Source organism: Meles meles, chromosome 13 (assembly GCF_922984935.1).
Source record: "Meles meles chromosome 13, mMelMel3.1 paternal haplotype, whole genome shotgun sequence".
Classification (NCBI taxonomy): Eukaryota; Metazoa; Chordata; class Mammalia; order Carnivora; family Mustelidae; genus Meles; species Meles meles.
The window spans coordinates 71,578,749-71,599,365 of record NC_060078.1 but is presented as its reverse complement, the minus strand read 5'-3'; the positions used below and the strand labels follow the sequence as shown (position 1 = coordinate 71,599,365).

At 39.7% G+C, this 20,617-nt stretch overlaps 1 protein-coding gene across 1 annotated transcript in view; it reads left to right on the top strand.

Moving 5' to 3' along the window:
* The window catches only part of CCDC186 (coiled-coil domain containing 186), a 51,762-nt gene extending 37,855 nt beyond the window's left edge, over positions 1 to 13,907 (top strand). Inside the window, exons 11-16 of the mRNA XM_046027256.1 lie at positions 2,221 to 2,476; positions 3,343 to 3,532; positions 4,872 to 4,952; positions 6,625 to 6,835; positions 9,152 to 9,371; positions 9,987 to 13,907. Of these exons, the coding sequence (XP_045883212.1) occupies positions 2,221 to 2,476; positions 3,343 to 3,532; positions 4,872 to 4,952; positions 6,625 to 6,835; positions 9,152 to 9,371; positions 9,987 to 10,070 (1,042 nt within the window). The 3' untranslated portion in view covers positions 10,071 to 13,907. The remainder of the gene's footprint in view (positions 1 to 2,220; positions 2,477 to 3,342; positions 3,533 to 4,871; positions 4,953 to 6,624; positions 6,836 to 9,151; positions 9,372 to 9,986) is intronic.
* Positions 13,908 to 20,617: the final 6,710 nt, after the last annotated feature.

Here is a 20,617-nt window from a genome sequence, read left to right as displayed (position 1 = left end):
ACTCTTGGCAGGAGGTTACCTCTTTATTACTTCGCAGGAGAAGTAGGAGCTGCAGGGAACTGTTCATACAACCTCCTTCTGTCTGTTTTATGAACTGGCATCTGCAACCATTCTTCTTTCTCTTCTGTTGTTATGGAATAAATGTTCCTGTTCCTTGTGAGCGGAACTGCTCTCTCTACTTCTGTGGATCCCAAGCTCTTTTGCCTTCTCGGGGTCTTCCTAGATTACTTCTTCTTTATTCTTTATCTCTTACTTCTCTCTACTTTTTGTTTTTCTACATTTTGTTGTTAGAAATGTCAGAACTACTGTGATGTTCCCCCACTTTTTTCTGTCCTTCAGAGCCAAACATCGTTGTAGAATCTGTACTCCTCTTCCATGCTTTCACTTCCTTTGTCTCTCTTTCCCCCTTCACTTCAGCCTAGCTTCTACCCAAGATCCCATTAAAAACTGCTAATGCCTCCTCAAATCTAGCAGATGCTTCTTGGACTAAGCCTTGCTTGAATTTTTCACTATTAAAACCATTAAGCCCATTATCTTTCTTAACATTGTCTGTTCGTTTGGCTTCATATCATGTTTTCCTGGTGTTCCTCCCCACTTTCTGGCCACTCCTTTTCTCAGTCTCCTTGGCAGCCTTCTCTTTGTCATATACCTATTTTGTTACTATTTTATCATACCCTGAGTGGTCCTAACCATTCCTGTAGTGTGCTACAGGATCTTGATGTCATTATCTTCAGCCCTTTTGGCTCAGCCCCCAGACATACAGGTGTCAAAAGCACTGCAGACTTTAACATGTCCCAAACTGATTCATCCGTCCCACCCGTAAATACACTACTCTGAGGTTCCTAAGATGAGTGATGAGTGTAGTATCCACATGCTTTTCCAGCCCAGGAACCTGCACATCCTCCTTGGTTCTCCTCTCCTTCCCCTCATACATCTAACCAGTCACAGAGTAGTATTGGTGCTAACTCTTCAGTATCTTTCAAGTTCATTTATTTTTCACACCCCCACCGCTGCTGCCATTGTCCTTTCATCTGGAAAACTACCACAGCTTCTAAGGTTTTGTTGAGGTTTTTGTTTTGGTTTTTTTTTTGTTGTTGTTTTTTGCTTCCCTTGTGAACCATTCCCTACACTGCAGTTAGCATAATCTTTTTTTAAAAGACTTTATTTATTTATTTGACAGAGATCACAAGGAGGCAGAGAGGCAGGCAGAGAGATGGGGAAGCAGACTCCCCGCTGACCCTGGGATCATGACCTGAGCCAAAGGCAGAGGCTTTAACCCACTGAGCCACCCAGGTGCCCCAGCATAATCTTTTTAAAAAAGAAATCTTAAAACCTTTCAGTGCTTTCCCATTGCCTCAAGGACTGTCCAGTAAGTTCAGATGCCACGGCATGATTTTGAAAGAGCATCAGTGACTTGCTTCTCCCTCTGTGCCTTCCCTTTTTGCACTCTTGGGTTTCAGCAGTAGTTGTTTACAAATGTGGATTGGTTGTCTTCTGTGAGCATGTGCTGTGCTAAGTGCTGGGAATATAGTGTCATCCTAATCCTCATCAGCATGGAACATGTGTTTGTTAGTGCCAACAAGAAAGTCATTCTCGTTCCCTCCTAGATCTAGCACATCCTGTTTCTTCTACCTGGAACATATTTTGTTGTTCCGCTCACTCCTACTTTTTCTTCAGATCAGGAAGTAGCAAACTGTGGCCCATGAGCCAAATCCAGCCCACTGCCTTTTTTTGTAAATAATTTTTTTTTGGAACACAGCTACTCTCATTCCTTCATGAATTATCTGTGGCTGCTTTCACACTGCAGCAGCAGGGTTGAACGCTTGCCGCAAAGACGATATGCTGTAGAAACTTAAATTGTTTACTGTCTGGGCCTTTTACAGGAGAAGTTTGCTAGTCCCTACTTTATTAATTTAAACATCGCTTATAACTAGTTTAGGCAACCCACTCTGTGCTTTCATCTTCAAAAATGTTTTATCACCTGTGTAATTTCCTTACTTGACTGAAAGCCCTTTGAAAGCAGGGCCCATGTCAGTCCGACTTATACTCGCAGCTCTTAGGTTCTAGCATATATTATTAGGTAGTCCTACAAATCCAAATAAATAATTTGGATGAATGAAAGTATCTTTATAAAGTATTTTATTAGATGGAAATCCCAAACCATTAATGTAATGTCTTTTAGTAGTTTATTTTTTCTTAAGTATAAACTTTGTTTTTTAGAGGTAAACAAGAAATTGAAAATTTGAAGGAAGAAGTGGAAAGTCTTAATTCTTTGATTAATGACCTACAAAAAGACATCGAAGGCAGTAGGAAAAGAGAATCTGAGTTGCTACTATTTACAGAAAAGCTCACTAGTAAGAATGCACAACTCCAATCTGAATCCAATTCTTTGCAGTCACAATTCGATAAGCTTTCCTATAGTGAAAGTCAGTTACAAAGTCAATGTGAACAAATGAAACAGACAAATACTAATTTGGTAAGTATACATTTACACTTAACTTTTAAAGCAACTTACAAGAAGCACAAATTAAATTTTCCTGTTAGCATAACCAACGGTAGTTAAGTTGAGCTCTTTTTTTTTTTAAATTGGTCTGATTTTCTGGTAATTTCAAATGCTGTGAGAAGTGTCAGTTTTTCCTTCCAACTTATTTAGAGTGTCCTTTTTCCCTCCTATTTATATAATTTACAACAAAATACCTCCTTAAAATGCTTATGAAAAAGTGTTTCACTTTTGAAAATAGAAAACCATGGTTTTTGTCTTTAGTAACTGGAATTACTACATATGTGTGTGTGTATAAAAAAAGATTTATTCATTTATTTTAGAGAGAGTGCATGTGAGAGGGGAGGGGCAGAGGGAAAGAATCTCAGGCAGACTCCCGCTGAGTACAGAGCCTGACACACAGCTCGATCTCATGACCCCGAGATCGTGACCTGAGCCAAATCAAGAATTGGACATTCAACTGATTGAGCCACATAGGCACCCCTGGAATTACTATATATTTTTTAAAGTATTTCAAATTTCTATATTTTTATAGTTTAAAACAGTTTAATATTTCTGAATTATCAGAGTATCTTCAAGTTACTCATGAAAATAATTTGAGATGTTAGTCCAAAATAGAGACCTCTGACATAGACTGTTTTGCATGTATAAAGTGGCAGATGTGTTAATATGCCCCCTGCATTTCTATATAAGGAATTTGAGGAGTTTGGGAAACAAAACCTGGTAAAGAGCAATTCTGAAAGAATCTACCATCCTATTTTCAGGTTCTGAACTAGGAGTGGTAATGGAAACAAACAGGTTTTAAAATTGGTGTTTTTTGTTTGATCTTATTTAATATTTAGGAAAGTAGATTGTCAAAAGAAGAAGAACTGCGAAAAGAGGAGGTCCAGACTCTGCAAGCAGAACTCACCTGTAGACAAACAGAGGTTAAAGCATTGAGTACCCAGGTCGAAGAACTGAAAGATGAATTAGTAACCCAAAGACGTAAACATGCCTCCAGTGTCAAAGATCTTACCAAACAACTCCAGCAAGGTATAATACTCTCGAATACTTGGACCGTAATGTTGCATCATTTAGTCATTAAGGACTTATAGAAAAAATCTATTTTATACCAGGTTCTTACCACACTGATTAGTGCTGTATGTTCTTAATGTATTAATGTTTATAAACCAAATCATTAAACCTCTTAGAGTTCCATGAATAGTTTATAACGTAATCATCTTTAAAGGACATTTATTCACAAAATCCCAAAATGTGAAAGTTGGGATTATACTTGAGGGCAGTAGTGTCTAAACTTTTTTGATCACATACTTCAATCTGTAAAAAGTATTTAAGCATTTGTTCTCAGATTTATAGATATTTATTTATAAATTTTAAATGTATCACTCTACCTTAAAAAAACATGAAAAATAGAATCTGATTAAAATAAATGTAATAAAGGGGCGCCTGGGTGGCTCAGTGGATTAAGCCGCTGCCTTCAGCTCAGGTCATGATCTCAGGGTCCTGGGATTGAGCCCCGCGTCGGGCTCTCTGCTCTGCTTCCTCCTCTCTCTGCCTACCTCTCTGCCTACTTGTGATCTCTCTCTCTGTCAAATAAATAAAATTTAAAAATAAATAAATAAATGTAATAAAAATTAAAAAAACAATCTTTTCAAAGATCAGATGAAATGCAAGTGGAAGTGGAAGTTCAATACTTTCTCCCCACACATGCACTGAGTTGTTTTGTGCAGCACTTTGGGTACCTGCACCCACCTTATCAACCTCTACCTTGGAGATTGTTGAGCCCTAACCTACTTTATCTCAGAGGAAACTGAGACCCAGACAGATTATGAATGACCCGAACACAAGGATTAACAGCTGGGACTAGAACCCAGATTTCTTTCATTTAAAAATTTAAACTGTGCTATGTGCTTGGATACAAAGATGCCTAAGATATGTATTCTAACTTCCTAATCTCTACTATCTCACTACTTTGTGTTAAAATAGGGTGAAATATTAAGAGATTTAGCATTTACTTAATATGAATATATTCAGATGTTTGCCGTAAGGGTTCAGTTTGTTTTTATAGCTATAATTGAAGGGAAATTTCTGGTATCATAGAGATCATTTAAATCCATCAGGACTCTGAACATTAGATTGCTGTGCCTAAGTGATGTCATCATAGTGTTTCTGTGTATTTTGTATTTGACCTGTACATTTCTAAATATCATTTTATATGAATGACCCCTATAACCTTCTGTCTAAAGTATGTATTCCACAAATTTCTCTTGTGTTTAAGCCATTTTTGCCTGAATGATTTTAGCAATTAAAATCAGAAATGGTGGGGCAAATGGTCATAATTATCACAATAATTTGTTTCTTTTTTCTGTAGCACGAAGGAAATTAGATCAGGTGGAGAATGGAAGCTATGATAAAGAAGTCAGCAGCATGGGGAGTCGTTCTAGTTCATCAGGTAAAAAACTTCTGGTTTCAGTTGTTATCTAGTGACTGATTGTAAAAAGAAGTAGCATTTTTTTGTGTTAGAAAGTGTTGATATGCTTTTTTTTTTCCATTTTGAGTTATAAAAAGTATTATTTCTAGTTAAATAAGTTCTCATCATTATCCGGGGTTTCATATTTGTCATGGGGTTCTAGATGATCTGTGTACCTACCTCCTCTTTTCTTACCCGCTGCTTCTTTAAAATTCTTTGTGACAATTTCCTTTTCCATTTTTTAAATTTAAATTTGTATCCATCCATATAGAGAGATTTGTTATAATATGGTCTCTTTTTTTACTTTTGTATTTTTTTTTTAAGATTTTATTTATTTGATAGAGACACAGCGAGGAAGGGAATACAAGCAGAGGGAGTGGGAGACGGAGAAGCAGGCTCCCCACTGAGCAGGAAGCCCGATGTGGGTCTCCATCCCAGGACCCTGGGATCGTGACCTGAGCCGATGCTTAAGGACTGAGCCACCCAGGCACCCCTTTTGTATTACTTTTTAACACCTGAAAACTAAGGAGATGATCATTATAGATCAAGATTTTTTATATATACATGTATGTTTACATCTTTTGGCTTTTCCCATGGTAGATATGTCTGTGCTCTGAAGTGAAAATGAATGGAGTCCATAAAATTATGATTCATATCATTGTGGAAATGGTAATTAGCAAAATATCAGTGTATTTGTCATTTTGGAATGCCAGGAATCATGCCAAGCACTTTAAACATATTATTTACTCTACAGAATAGTCCTGTGAGGTGTTAGAGTTTGCATGTTAGTGATGAGGAGACGAAGGTTCAGAATGGTTCCATGACTTGCCCCAAATCCACAATGACAGAACTCTCAGACTCTGGAGTCCTTGCATGCCGTGACACTACACTTTCTCCCAGGAGTTGCACACTAGGGGGGAAACATCAACTGTTAGAGTAGTGGGAAAATCGCATAGTAGAAAGAACATGGGTTGAAGCTTCACAGAAGTGTGTAGGACCCAGGTCTGTCATTTATTAGTGTGTGACGTTGGATAGGGTATATCACTGTCTTAAATCTACAAAATGGATTTGAAAAAAGACTTAATGTTTGTAGGATAAAGAGGATCAGAAATTTTTCTCAACTAATGTTGATAAAAGTAATAGTTAACATTTACTGAGTGCTTACTTATATGCACTGTTCTAAGCACTTCACATTAATAATCTTAGGAGGTAAATAATAATATTCCCATTTTAAGATGAAGTGACCAAGACACAGAGAGTTAAATAACTTGTCCAGTGTCACATAGCTAGAAAGTAGAGGAGTGGGATTCGAACCTAGGGAGACTAGTTTCAGAACTTAACCCGCTGGCTGTGTTCTGTCTTCTCTGTCCGTCTTTGGCTCTCAGTTTCACTTCAGACTTGTTATTCTTTTGCTTGAGTTTCTTCTTTCTTTTGCTGCTTCCTCATCCTGTTGCTGAGAGACATAATAGGCCCTTTTGGTACTTCTGTCATTCATTTATTCAGAAATAAGAACTCAGGCCAGGTATGACTTGTGTTCTGTGCCCGACTCTGTTAGATCACATATTTGCAGGTTATACTAGAAGAAATAGTATATGACATTAGCAGATGACTCTAGACTGAGTACAATATCTAAACTGATTTTTTTTTTCTTCAGGGTCCCTCAATGCTCGAAGCAGTGCAGAAGATCGCTCTCCAGAAAATACTGGGTCATCAGTAGCTGTGGATAACTTCCCAGAAGTGGACAAGGCCATGTTGATTGAGAGGATCGTTAGGCTGCAAAAAGCACATGCCCGGAAAAATGAAAAGATAGAATTTATGGAGGATCATATCAAACAATTGGTGGAAGAAATTAGGAAAAAAACTAAGTATGTATTATTTTAACACAATCTGTGTTTGAAATACCATTACTTATATGGTAAATTTGCTATTTTCAAAATTAATCATATCAAGAGCCAGTCTTTCAAAAAATAATTCTAAATTTTAGTCATTCAGTTCCTAGTCTGTTATTGTTCACTTACTATGTTCTAGGTTTTGGGAATACAGAGATGAAAGAAAACACAGGTCTTTAAGGTGATCTATAGTTCAATAGATCTTAGTTTTGTTTTTGTTTTTAAGATTTGTTTATTTATTTATTTATTAGAGAGAAGGAACACAAGCAGGGGCCATGGGAGAGGGAAAGGCAGGCTCCCTGCTGAGCAGGGAGCCTTATGCGGGAGTCAATCCCAGAACCCTGAGATGATGACCTGAGTCGAAGCCAGACAGTTAACTGAGTAAGCCACCCAGGCGCGCCAATCTTTTTTTTTTTTTTAGGATACTAAGATAACTTTGGCTTTAATAAAAGCATTGGTTTAGCTTTTGATTTTCATGACTGTGGCTCTAAGATATGGGGTTGTGGATTATCTCTCCTGTTGGGTAGGACATAGTGGGTGATTTCTTGGGCACCTGGCAAGTACAAGATTCTGTGCCTGTGACTTAAGAAAATTGCATTGATTTCTTAAAACTCAGGGACAAATAAATTAACTGGTGGTGTTCAGGTCAAGTCATTAAATGTTCCAGAGTTGCCATTAATCCAGTAGGTGACAGACCAAGAGCTGGGGATTTGGACCCAGCTGGGACCAGGGAGTGTGACCTAAAGTCAAAAGCTGGATTCTCAAGCTCCCAGTAGTTGGGCACCAGGGGCCTCAAGCTAATAACTGGCCTTTTGAATGGTGATCTTCTGGACCTAGGGCGTCCTGGCCCCTGAGCGGGATGGTACTGGCCTGCAGTGGGGTGGGCGGGATGCCTGGTCAGCACAGCCTGGAATCTGCTGTGCGGTGTGTCCCGTACAGGTTTAATTTGTTCTACTGTTCTTTGTTCTGGTACCATGCATGAAACCTTACTTCTCCTCAGTTACATTTATAAGATGCATTTTCATGCAGTTTTGTTTTCTGTTTTGTCCCCCTGCTAACTGGCCTCTGACCTGGTTTTTTTGTTCATCTCACCTGCGAGTTCTCCATCCAGACCCTGTGGCCTGTAACCTTTCTTCCTCATCCCTCCAATAGCTGTTCTTCCCTCCTGAGAGCTGGGCTCTCTGGACCTTGGACTTCTTTCCTCACCTGGTAAAAAGAAAAAAACAAGCAAAACAAAATTGCTGTGCAAAATTCCTTTTACAAATACCGTATTCTTTTAAGAGGTATTTTTTATATATTGCAACTTTTTGCCCATAATTTGTATTTTGAAATAATTTTAGGCTTAAAGAAAAGTTGGCCCATGACTTTTAAAAGAAAAAGAGGGGGTGCCTGGGTGGCTCAGTCAATTAAGTGTCTGACTGGTGATTTCAGCTCAGGTCATGATCTTAGTGTCCTGAGATTGAGCCCTGTGCCGCCTCACCCTCCCCTACATCGCCTGCTCGCACACACATGCATGTGCATGCATCTCAAAATAAATAAGTCTAGGAAAATGAATGAAGTTCTAAGTTTAGTAACAAGAAAGTAGAAAATATTAACAAATGGAGCAATAAAGAAATTACTCAAAAATATTTTGCTTCGGAGCACCTGGGTGGCTCAGTCGGTTGGGTGTTTCCTCTTGGCTGGGATGGTGGTCCTGGGATCTGCCCCGCTTCAGGCTCCATGCTCTGTGGGGAGCCTGCTTCTCCCTCTCCCTCTGCCTGCAGCTCCCCCCTGCTTGTGCTCTCTCTGTCAAATAAATAAAATCTTTAAATTTTTTTTTTAATCTTTAAATTTTTAAAAAATATTTTGAGTAAAGTAATAAGGAAAGAACTAGAAAATCAATGATTGTATATCTTTAATGTAAATACTATGTTGAACAAAATGAGATTAAGACATCATCTGGGAGCACCTAGGTGGCTCAGTCAGTTCAGTGCCTGCCTTCAGCTCAGGTCATGATCCTAGAGTCCTGAGATAGAGCCCTGAGTGGGGCTCCCTGCACACCAGGGAGTCTGCTTCTTCCTCTCCCTCTGCCCCTCCCCTCTGCTTATGGGCACACACTGTCTCAAATAAAATCTTAAAAAAAAAAAAGATACCATGTGAATAAGAAAAATTATTTTCTAACATTACTGTTATTAACCTAATAGGTACTTGTTTTATGCTAATCATCTTCATGCTTATGATTAGTTGACTCTTGTAAATTTTAATGTTTTTAATTCTGCAAGTATATAACTGACAGTTCATTTTATTTTGCAGAATAATTCAGAGCTACATTTTACGGGAAGAATCAGGCACACTTTCTTCAGAGGCATCTGATTTTAACAAAGTCCATTTAAGTAGACGGGGTGGAATTATGGCATCCTTATATACATCCCATCCAGCGGATAGTGGATTAACCCTGGACCTCTCTTTGGAGATCAACAGAAAATTACAGGCTGTTCTGGAGGATATGTTACTAAAAAATATTACTCTGAAGGTATCTATATTTCACATTTACTTCAGCCAGTAGGTAAGCATGGCATAACGGTGCCTCTCCTAGTGTGAGCCAGCCCATAAATGGACTGGTTCTGTAATGCGAGGTAGCCATTTTACCTGGAGATAAAATTTTTGTGTTTTTCTTTAGCTAGTAAGGAAAGGAAGAAAGCAAAAAGCAGCTTAGCTATTAGACAGTTGTTTATTTTGCAGTGGGTGGCCTTTGATGTGTATAGTTAGTTATAATCGATTGTTGAGACTCTATTTTAAGATTAAGACATTCATTTTCTAATGTATTTTCTAGCTTGACTTCTTGCAGCTTTTACCCAACCCGACTATTCTATTTGTGCTGTTTGGGCCTTGATGGTTAGAAATAAAGTTGTAAATCTAGTAACAAATCTGTGCACTAAAATTTGCCGTAGCTTCGGTAAAGAGATGACAGAATGGACAGGTCTTATTACTGAAAACTGCTGTGCTCCTGATTTATGCCACAGAACATTGAAAAGTAATCCTCACCCCTTCAGTGTCTAAATTTAAGCAAAAACAGTTCAAACTGAATCCATAGACTTACGATACTTAATTGTTCTGTTTTCTTTCCCCCTTTTTCTAATTGGTAAAGGAAAATCTGCAAACACTTGGAACAGAAATAGAACGTCTTATTAAACACCAGCGTGAACTAGAACAGAGGACGAAGAAAACCTAACACACAGCTCTTGGTCACTAAACAGACAAAAGCCACATAAGGAACAGGTGCCACTGCCCAGTATTGTTGGAAACTTTTCCCTGCTTTGTGTGTCAGCCAGTAAAAAATTGTTTTGCTTCATCTGTATAAAAAAAGTATCCTTTTACAATACGAATGCATTGCTGTGTATACTGTAAGAGAATAAGCTTTGATGGAATTTGTGTTTGTATAGGGACAGCCTGTCACTGAATCAGAACAGCTGAAATCGCTGATAGTCCTACGAAGTGCTGAATAGGACTACAAGGGCTTTTGAAAACCCCGTCTCCATATTTCTTCCTTTGAAAATATATGATGTCAAAATGATTCAGCTTTTTAAAGTTATGCATGAAAGGACACATGTTAATTATTCAGTAATAATGCTGTTTCTCCAACATGAAGAAAACTTGAAGTGATTAAAATTTTGTTTTACATTCCATGATAACATTTGGTTGTATTTTAGGGATGCCAGTGAATCCTTAAATCTCTTAATTTTCATGGAAGCTAATAGGAGAGCCAGCTCTTGGTAGCTAGCAGTGATCAGACATTGCATGCCTCTGTCAGGTTTCTTTATCCGTGCTGGGTACATTTTTTTCCGATTCAAATTGCTTGAGTTAATGTTGAGTTTTTTTATTTTTCAGTTACACAAAATAGGATTTTAAATAACATGCTCACTTAGATTTGTGGACTTCAGTTGTATTTTAAAATGTGAAAGAAATTAGTCATTAGAACAGAAAGATGAATAATGAATTCTTTTGAAACTGAAATATTTTAGTTTTAGTGACATCAAGTATAAAGATAAATGTTTAAGATATTTATGAAGAACCAGTTCCTGAGAGAATCCAGCATATGGCTCTGTTAATCATTTCATTTGAATACCATTCTTTACCGTTGATACAATTATATATTCCAATGGAGGGATCTTACAGTTCCCAAAGTATGTGTTTCAGTATATTTATTTAAAATATAAAATAATTATATCCCTGTAACCAAAGGAGTTTTAGAGCCAAATTTGTGTATCCTAGTGGATTTTTACAATAATTACTTAAGATGTGCACTTAAATGTTGCCAGTCATAGTATCAGTATTTCTACATCATTGGATTTTGTTTCTTCCTCTTGTAATTTGTCACTTACCATCATTTCTGAGTGTGGTTTTTCACATTTCATTATATTCAGATCATTTTTGTAACAGGATACCTTGGCTAATACGCAGATGTTGCCCCAATTGTCACTTTTGTTTTAGGTTTTTGCATCCTTTTTTTTCTCAAGAGAAGTAAGCTTTGGGATGATGGATTAAAAACCTTTAAGGAATTGTATGGCTCTAAAAGTTGGGCTCATGGTGGCAATACCCTTTAATGTGTTTTAACATTTTTTTTAAATCATTGTTTAAAACGGTCATTTACTAAATTTTTACTAAGGATTCAATGCAACATCTTATGTTTTCTGTATATCGAGTTATGTCTTGCCATTCAAAACCAAATCTTTTCAGAATGAAGATCTAAGTCCAAAAACATCTTTTGAAAATAGCTGTAAGAAGTGTTAGTCTTACCATAAGGTGTCTTGTTCTTTTTACCAACAATTTATCAAAATAAAGTAAGAGGGTAATTGCAATAAAATTTGAATTACCTTCCCATTTTTCTACTGATATTTTCCCACTGATATTCATAAAGACTAGAGTAGCCAACATAACTAAATTTCATAACTTCTGTGATAGAGGTTCATACACTACAATATTTGTTTTATTCCTCCAAAACACAAAAATGTGTGAATGGAGACCAAATAGGGATCAGATCTTTAATGTCCTATGTCTACACACTTTTCAAAAATAAATACATTTTATTACATACAAAAGTGAAACATTCTGATATTAACATTTGTGCCACCACCGTTCATTTGGAGAAGTCAATTGGTAGCACTATTTTAGAGGAAAGCTATTATAAAAAATATTCTGACTTGCTGTTATTTTTCAAGCTATGGAAATTTTTGAAGAAAATGCTTTTATTTTCCTTTTGTTCTTCAGTTTCTACCTTATCTTTTTGTGTATGGATTAGAACTGAGCAAAGTAATGTACAAAGATGTGCATATATCAGATCTTTATACCAATTCATAAAAAGCTCCTAATGTAAGGATTTAGAGGGTCTTCTCTTAATATACTGAATATATGGAGAGAAGAATGGGTGTCTGGAAGAGGAAAATGGTCTGGATAAACTTGAGATCTGGGGCAAAATTTATATGTTCATTATTAGTTGTACACATCAGAGGTTGTTTTGGTTAGCACTGTTTTGGTTTCTTTGAGCAGGAAATTGTTTTTTGTGTGTGTACTTCTCTATATGCTTTTCTAGGTTTTAATTTTGAAGTGAATTCTTACTGACTCCCTTTTTTCCTATACACTTCAAACTTCAGCCTGCTAAGTGTTAAGGAATGAAAATGGTGGGTTTGAGCAAAGAAATGGGTTTGAACTTTGGTGTTTTGCTTTCTTTTTTAACTTTCTGTCATCCTCACCATTTAAAGTGATTTATCTTGAATTAAGTTCTATCAGGCTTCCACCATGTAATTTATTCACTTAGAAAACACATGTATTGAAAACCTGCTATTGCCAGGCAGCATCCGGGTACTGTGATTTTCTTGGTGAGCAAATCAGAACAGTTGCTGTCCTCCTGGCGCTGTGGTCTAGTGACAGTGGTGGGGAGGCAGTAGGAGCAGCTCTTGGAGCCTCTGTAGCTCGAAGCCAGCTGCTGGGGGAAGAAGGTCAATCCACTTGTGCAGGTGATGGCCCAGAAATCTCACTGTGGCATGCACTCTGGGAAATGAATCCTTGCTCTGGGGTATGCTGAGAGCAGATCGCTGTTTTCACGATGGTCTACGCATTCCCTAACTGTCAGAGTTTGATGGTTAATTATTCTTTAAGAAAAAAGAAAAAAATCCAAAGACCGTCAAAAGGTATTTGATTTTTGCCATTTTAGTAAACTGTTAGTGCCTACTTGATGCCCACAGAGATTAATCGTGTTTTAGCGTGTATTCCTAAACTTTGTTTTACCAGTATGTTATTTTCTAAAGATTTTTTTTCATACAGATTTAGACCAAGATTTACTGGTAGAAAGAAACCAAAACATTAAAACCCATTAATACTGTAAATGTTATATATGCTACTGTAGTGAAAATATTTTTTATCTATCATGTTGCTACTCAGTATGGTAAATTTGCCTTATGAATGTTGACTCTAGTAGGCTGTTTTTCAATATCCTTTTTTTAAAACAAAACAATCTTTTTTTCACACTAAGATTGTTAATTTTTAAACACCAGTTGGTGGCACTAGAAACCCGAAATTTTTCAAGGCTCTGAACAAGAGAAAATAACTAAAAAAGTATCCAAACCAAGAATTTTCAGGAAGATAAATGAAAAATATAATTGTATAATAAAGATGTATTTTCTGGGATGGAATCCTTTTTTAAAATGCATATGGCTGTCCATTTTGACTACAATGATGAAACTTGTTTATCTTCCAAGAGTCCATATATATATATATATATACACACACACACACACATATGTGTGTGTGTGTGTGTGTGCATTGTACAGATAATCTTTAATTTGATTACACTGTTCATTTTGTAAATATGTTTCTGTATAAAGTGAAGCTTTTCAAGAGAATTCTATGTATATATTGTACTTATTAAATAGGTAATGCCTGTTTACCAAGTTGTATTTTAGTAGCATCTTTGATTATTTATTTACATACACCACTTGCTAAACAGACTGATTCTCCAGACTGTTGGCAAGGCTGCCTCAGATTGCTTGAATTTTCTTTTTTAAACCACAGTAGGAATTTTTGCTTTCCACAGTTATCTTTATTATACCAGTTATTTTTTTTTTTTTTTAAGATTTTTTATTTATTTATTTTGACAGAGAGAGATCACAAGTAGGCAGAGAGGCAGGCAGAGAGAGTGAGAGGGAAGCAGGCTCCCTTCAGAGCAGAGAGCCCGACGTGGGACTCGATCCCAGGACCCTGAGATCATGACCTGAGCCGAAGGCCACTAGTGGCTTAAACCACTGAGCCACCCAGGCGCCCTTATTATACCAGTTATTATTAGAAGTCATTGAACAATAGTAAGCAGGTTAAATTGAATGCCACGTTCTATTTCAAATTTGAGTTTTAATTATTGGTAACAAAATTTGGCCTTTTACAAAAGGCAGATTTTCACAAGCCTGTTTTCACATAGACATTTTCACATGCCCGTGTGAAAATTTCCCATTGAACTTGATAAGCCAGTGATAAATTCACGTGTTCCACAAACCTATGTACTCACTTGCCCAAATTATCTAGCCATAATAATAAAGATCTAATATGTTCAATAAAAAGATATCAGAATGGCATTAATTTCATGAAGTTAACGTGTGTAGATATTTCACACCACGCTGTGTTTTCTGTTTCTCTCACAGTTCGGGTACACTTAAATTATGCCACATACCTTCATGACTTCACTACTGGAAAGGATCTCCTAAAATAGGAACCTTGGAATTAGGGTAGAAATAATAGAATAGGGGAAACTTCTGTGAGGTCCTCAAGAGTCTGCTTCCCGGTAGCCTACGGATTTGTCTGCAAGGAAGGGAATGCATGCAGGAAGAGAGTGAGTGAGGGAAAGAGATACTGGCTGTGGTGATTTTTTTTAATTTTTTTGTTTTGGTTTGTAGTTCGTAACTGGTCAGTAGGACCCTCAGGCATGAGATTAGAAAGACCATTCCACTGAATTTGCATCCATGTCTGTTTGTTTTTCTTAAAAACTCTGCTCCAGTGAATGTAGAAGGAGTACATACTTCTTTAAGACCAGAAGCTTAAGAGGATGCCTGTGGCTGATGAGGGCCAATATGGGTTTTAATGATTCTCTTTGAGAACAATGTGACCAGGCTTGATGTTCCTGCCTCTGTAGAGATGCAACGTTAATTCCTACACTATATGTAAGAGACTTGATTCTTTTTTTTTTTTTTAAGCATGGATTTAAAAAGTATGCTATTTCTGAGGAATTCTCAGTCTTCTTTTCTTTTTCGATTGCCCAAAGGCCATGCTGTTTGCCAGATAGACTCTCAGCCCCTAGCTGCACTTCCGGATGAGGGATAGGATGTTATACTCCGGAGAGAACTCTCTGCCATTAACACATTGCAGAAATAGTTCAATTTTCCATTTAGGATCCACTGAAATAAAAAACCGATAGTTAAATAAAGTTACTGATAGTTGACTGCTAGTTGCATTAACTTGGGGAATATATTAAATACAAAAGTGGTTTTCCACAGCATTTCACTATATGGTCTTTGTCTTTAATAAAGGCCCAAGGGCAGAAGTAGTGTGTGTGTCTATGTTTTTAGCACCCTCCCACTTTGCTGGTCCAAGGAAATACCAGTTAAACTGGCCACACGACCTGTTCTTTCTTGGGCTCTTCTTTGAGCTCTAACTAGGTGAGACACTTGCAAATGCCCATCACGCTGGCTGCCCTTGCTGCAGGTTTGAGCTGTTCTGCCCTCCCCATGGGAGAAACACTCTCAGTGTCTATTCTTCCACCAGAGCCCCCTTAGATCCCATCTCCCCAAAAACCAGGTCCCCAGGAGCCTGTGCCAGTGGAGCGTGCTGCTGGGTTTTGTGTATTGTTAACTATGTGAATTTGGGACCAGGTTGGAGGGAGACCCTGTGGGACAAGCAGGCCAGAGAGACTGTTTCCGGCATCCTGATTGGGATTCAGAACTCACTTTGTCTTAGAAATCTTATTTTAGGGGTGCCTGGATGACTAAGCTGGGAAAGCATCTGACTCGATTTTTGGCTTGGGTCGTGAGATCAAGCGCCATGTGGGGCTGTGCACGGGGTGTGGAGCCGGCTTGGGATTCTCGGTCTCCCTCTGTGCCTCCCCGCTCACACGTGCTTGCTCTCTCAAAATATAAATAAATACCCTACTTTCAATAAGGAATACTTTATTCAAAATTTATGGGTAAAAGGGGCTTTCAGTCTTGACAGAAATGTTTACCCTTTTTCTTTACTTTTACTTATATGAGGTTCAGTGTCTTCTAAGCTCCAAGGCACCAACTTTCAAACACGGCTGAGGCAGAAGCCCCGCGGCCGGGCTCTGTGCTGGGATGACCTTGCCTGTGCTGCAGCCCCCCGGCGCCTCCTGAGAAACCGGGTGATCCAGTTGCACAGTGTTTGACCTAGCCGATACTGGGACCTCGTGCGCCCAAAGCCCAAGATGTCAAGTGCAAAAACCACTGATGGATTTTATTTCATCATTTTTTTAAGATTTTATTTTTGTGTGTGTGAGAGAGAGAAGGTGCATTGGCAGGGGATGGGGGGCGGGAGAAGCAGGGGGGGAGAGAGAAAAACTTCAGCAGACCCCCCACTGGCCATTGAGTCTGACCTTCAACTGGATCCCAGGCCCCCGGGATCATGACCTGAGCCAAGGCAGACGCTGAACCGACTGAGCCATCCAGGCGCCCCCAGAAGTCACTCTTGTTGAGGTTTCGTGGTGCTTTCAAAGCAGCCAAGCTAGCTCAAATACTCCCAAAGCAAATGATCTGTGTTTTGATATAACTCAGGCTGTTTGGCGACACTAAGACTAGGCCGTGACGCTCAGCAAGACACAGGCAAAGTCATTTCTTTTCATCCTTTCCTAGATGTTCTGCCTGCCTTTGGATTAACTGAAGTGTTTTATGATGCAATTATATCTCTGCAGTTGGCTTCTGAGTTATGCCTCATTTTAAAATGTTTTCACGGTTGCCTTACAGTTTACAAAATATCTGTAAAATATGAATTGCTGCATGTATTCATCAGTCCTTGTTGTGCAGGGACCGTGCTAATAACCTGGGATGGATCCGAATTTGTTGCTGATGAAGGGAACCCCTTTCCACTTTCTTCTGCTTTCTTTACATGTAGGCAATGAGCAGGAAAAACGGGCAGGCCTTTCAGAAGCACAGATTCTAGAGAAGAAAGAGGGCTTCAAGACAGAATATCCAGTTCTAGACTGACCAGACTTTCAGGTTCCATGGACTAGTAAAATTTCCAAAACAAAATTCTGACCATGTTGGCTTTTTGCTAAGTGAGGATCAAAAATCATGAGCACTTACCAGCATAATGCCATAAAAGACAAGACGTTTTATCAGTTAAAAAAAAGTGGTTGAAAAGTTCAAACTTTTAAATTAAATGAGTGTAGCTCTTTGAAACACACTGTCTTTGTTTTTCTCAGCTCGCTATAGCCTGGGTGGCAAACCACCCACCCCATGCAGCCCCTCCTACAAAAATCAGGGAAGAGGCCCGCGGGTGGAATGTGATTTACCCGAGGTCACCTGTCAGTAAGCCTCTTCCTTGCTGTTCCAGGCACTGCTGCCCTGATGGTGCCTCAGCCCGGGGGAATTTAATCCGCACACCCCTCCTGCTTCAGTACACCCTTGGAACCAAACGCATTCAGGAAGTCTGAGGTGGAAGACGTGTGGATTCTTTATTATTATTCATTGCCTCTCCGATCCCAATGCATTCAATACCTGAGAAAATCCCTTTACCCTTTTGTCCTTCTGACTGAGCATGGTGACAAGCTTCCTCAGGAGGGGACGATGGAGGCACGTTAGAGGAGAAAGAGGCTTCTGGAAGTTTTGGGCAGGGGCTGGGTTTCAGACTTGGGAGGACGCCCAGTGGAGACGGCTCCAACCATCCCTCTGCAATCTTGCAGCACTTGGTGCTAACCTTTCCGTGGCCTCCACATGGAAACTGAAGCCCGGCATGGCTGCACACAGTCGCTTGTCCAGAGCTGCTGGCTCAGGGCTGCAGATCCGCTCCAGGTGGGCCAAACCACTGAGCGTCTCTGCTAGCCGGTGGGCTGAACCACATCTTCCCCAGCGAGGTCTGAACCCCACCCAGGGTTGTGCTTCCTCAGTTACTCTCCCTCAGACCCAGTGTACCGCCTAGAATTTTCTTTAATTGCTCTTTCACCACAGGTAATAATTCTTTGCATTGAACTCTGGCCGAAACTACTGTGTTGCTTCTCTCTCCAGGCCTGAAGGTAAGAGCGAAGTACAACTTACAACCTCCTGAAAAAGCCCAATGGCGAGAGGTTGACCTTTGATACTCAGAAACTTAATGTTTAACAGAGCGAAGATAGCACTGCTTCTCCTTCTGTCATCTAACAATACATCCAGTACCATTATTCTCGGGCAAAGCTCCATGGGAGTGTAAATACCGTACTTGGAAGGAGGTGGCAAGAGACAAGCATCTGAGACCACACAGAGGCTGGTGCGCCAGCTTCATGCTGGAAGGGACAGCATCGTTCGAGAAGGGCCTTCGTGGATAGGTCGCGGCATCTGGGAGGAAAGCTAGAGAATCCGGGTGGAGGAAGCACCATGCCTTTTTGCCCGGGCACACTAGGTGTCTCAGAGATGGTAACAAAATGTATAGAAGGAATAGCTCGTGGTTCTGTTTCGCTAGAACTGATCTGGATCATGTGCTTGGCGCAGAAAGATGGAGTCTGTTTTGCATTGCCAACCTTTGTCATGCTAAACATTTATCCAGCAATGGTAAGACCCACAGGCATGGAAGGGTCCTTAGGAAGGTCTGTGAACGGCCTTGAATGCCACGCACAATAACTGAGAACTGAGTGTGCCGAAAAAGTTGCTTCAGTGGAAGGCCACCGGTTGGGGTCCCGTCCATATTAGTACATTGACTAATCATCATATTAACAATAAGAACAGAAATCTCTTTTCTTGTGGTTTAGTAATGATACTTTGAGAAAAGTGCTCGCAGCCTAAGTATGCCACTTGATAAATTGCTAGAAACCAAACACAGTTGTGTAAATCAACACCTAGTGTTTGCTTTGCCCTGATTGGATCAGGACTGATTCACCCCAAATCCCTCCTCATACCCCAGTGATTAGCCATCCTGGAAGGATGACAGTCCTAACTTCTAATAGCATCGATTTCCTTTACCTCACTTTTCGGGACTTAATACGGAGGCGCTCCTGTAGGAGGTATTCTGAGTCAACATCCTATTTAAAGGATTATCGGTGTTGTTGGATGTTGGTCTAGGTCATTTATTCCCTTTGCTGTATAGTATTTCATTGTGAGGGTATGTCACAATGTATCCAGTCTAATATTGATGAACTTTGGGGAAGTTTCCAGTCTGGGGCTCCTAGGAACAAAGCTGCAATGATAAGCTTGTACACGTCTGTGGCAAAGCAAACGGATGTATATTTAGTGCACATATGCCGGGCACTAGAATAATTGATTCACAAGATACACACATGCCTATTTTTAGTAGAAACTACCCAACTTTCCCAGTGTGGTTGTACCATTTGTACACCCACTAGCTATGCATAAGAGTCCCACTTGCTCTACATCCTAGCAAACATTTATTTTGCACAGGCTTAGTTTTTTTTAAAGATTTTATTTATTTGAGGCAGTGAGTACGAGTTGGGGGGAGGGGCAGAAAGGGAGACTCCAGGCTGAGCAGGGAGCCTGACACATGGGGCTGGATGCCAGGACCCTGAGATCATGACCTGAGCTGAAGGCAGAGGCTTAACCCACTGAGCCACCCAGGCGCTCCTCATAGTTTTTGTTTTTTTTTTTTTAAGATCTTATTTATTTATTTGACAGAGACACAGCAAGAGCAGGACAGAAGTAAGTACCGTATGTGTTTATTAAATGAATACACGTATGAGTGAATGAGTAAACTCTGTGGCTCGAGTTCAGCGAATGCTCTTCGTATCAGGGGATCCTTGATGTCATTTTTCATCTCTTTTCAAACAACCTCATATTTCCAACCTGACATAATCGTGCCCACTGCACTTCAATTCATTCAACAGATATTTGTCAAATGCACCTGGCACTGTTCTAGATACTGGGAACACCAACAGTGGACATTTTTAGTGAAGATTAAAACACGAGCATGAAGCAATACATTCAGGCTAAGGGTAATTTCAAAACAAGTTGAGGAATTATTTCAAAATATTTTTACCCCAAAGAGAGGAATTGGTTTTTTTCTTAGTCACCTGATGTCAAACGGAGTGCTGGCTTGGGTTGCTTTCAGCTACGGAGACGGCGTGCCGGGGAGCCATGAGCTGTCATGCTCTGTGTTTTCCGCAGTCTCAGTGGCACTGGACAGGGGAGTAGGGATGAGGACAAAGGATAGAATGTGAATAAGGTAACACACAAGACGACACTAAAGTGACTTGGGTCTAGACTGCGGGGACCTAGGGAACCGTGAAAGGCAGAACAGGGCCCCATTAGGAAATCCGGTCACTGACAACCTGCTCCAGAGCATCCTTCCACCCCACCACTATTTTAAGGACCACAAGGGAAAGGACCAGAGTCCGGGTAAACCTAGGAAGCATGTGAGCCAAACGGAAATGTGTTGCGGGAAATCTTTGTGCTTAGCAAGGGTGACGTCTACAAGAAATGACCTAGACTGGAGTCCGACCGAACTCGGCACGTTGAGAAGACATGGATCAGGCAGATCAAACGAGCCGATTCCACGGGTGCCTTATAGAGCCCAGAGCTCCTGCGCTAC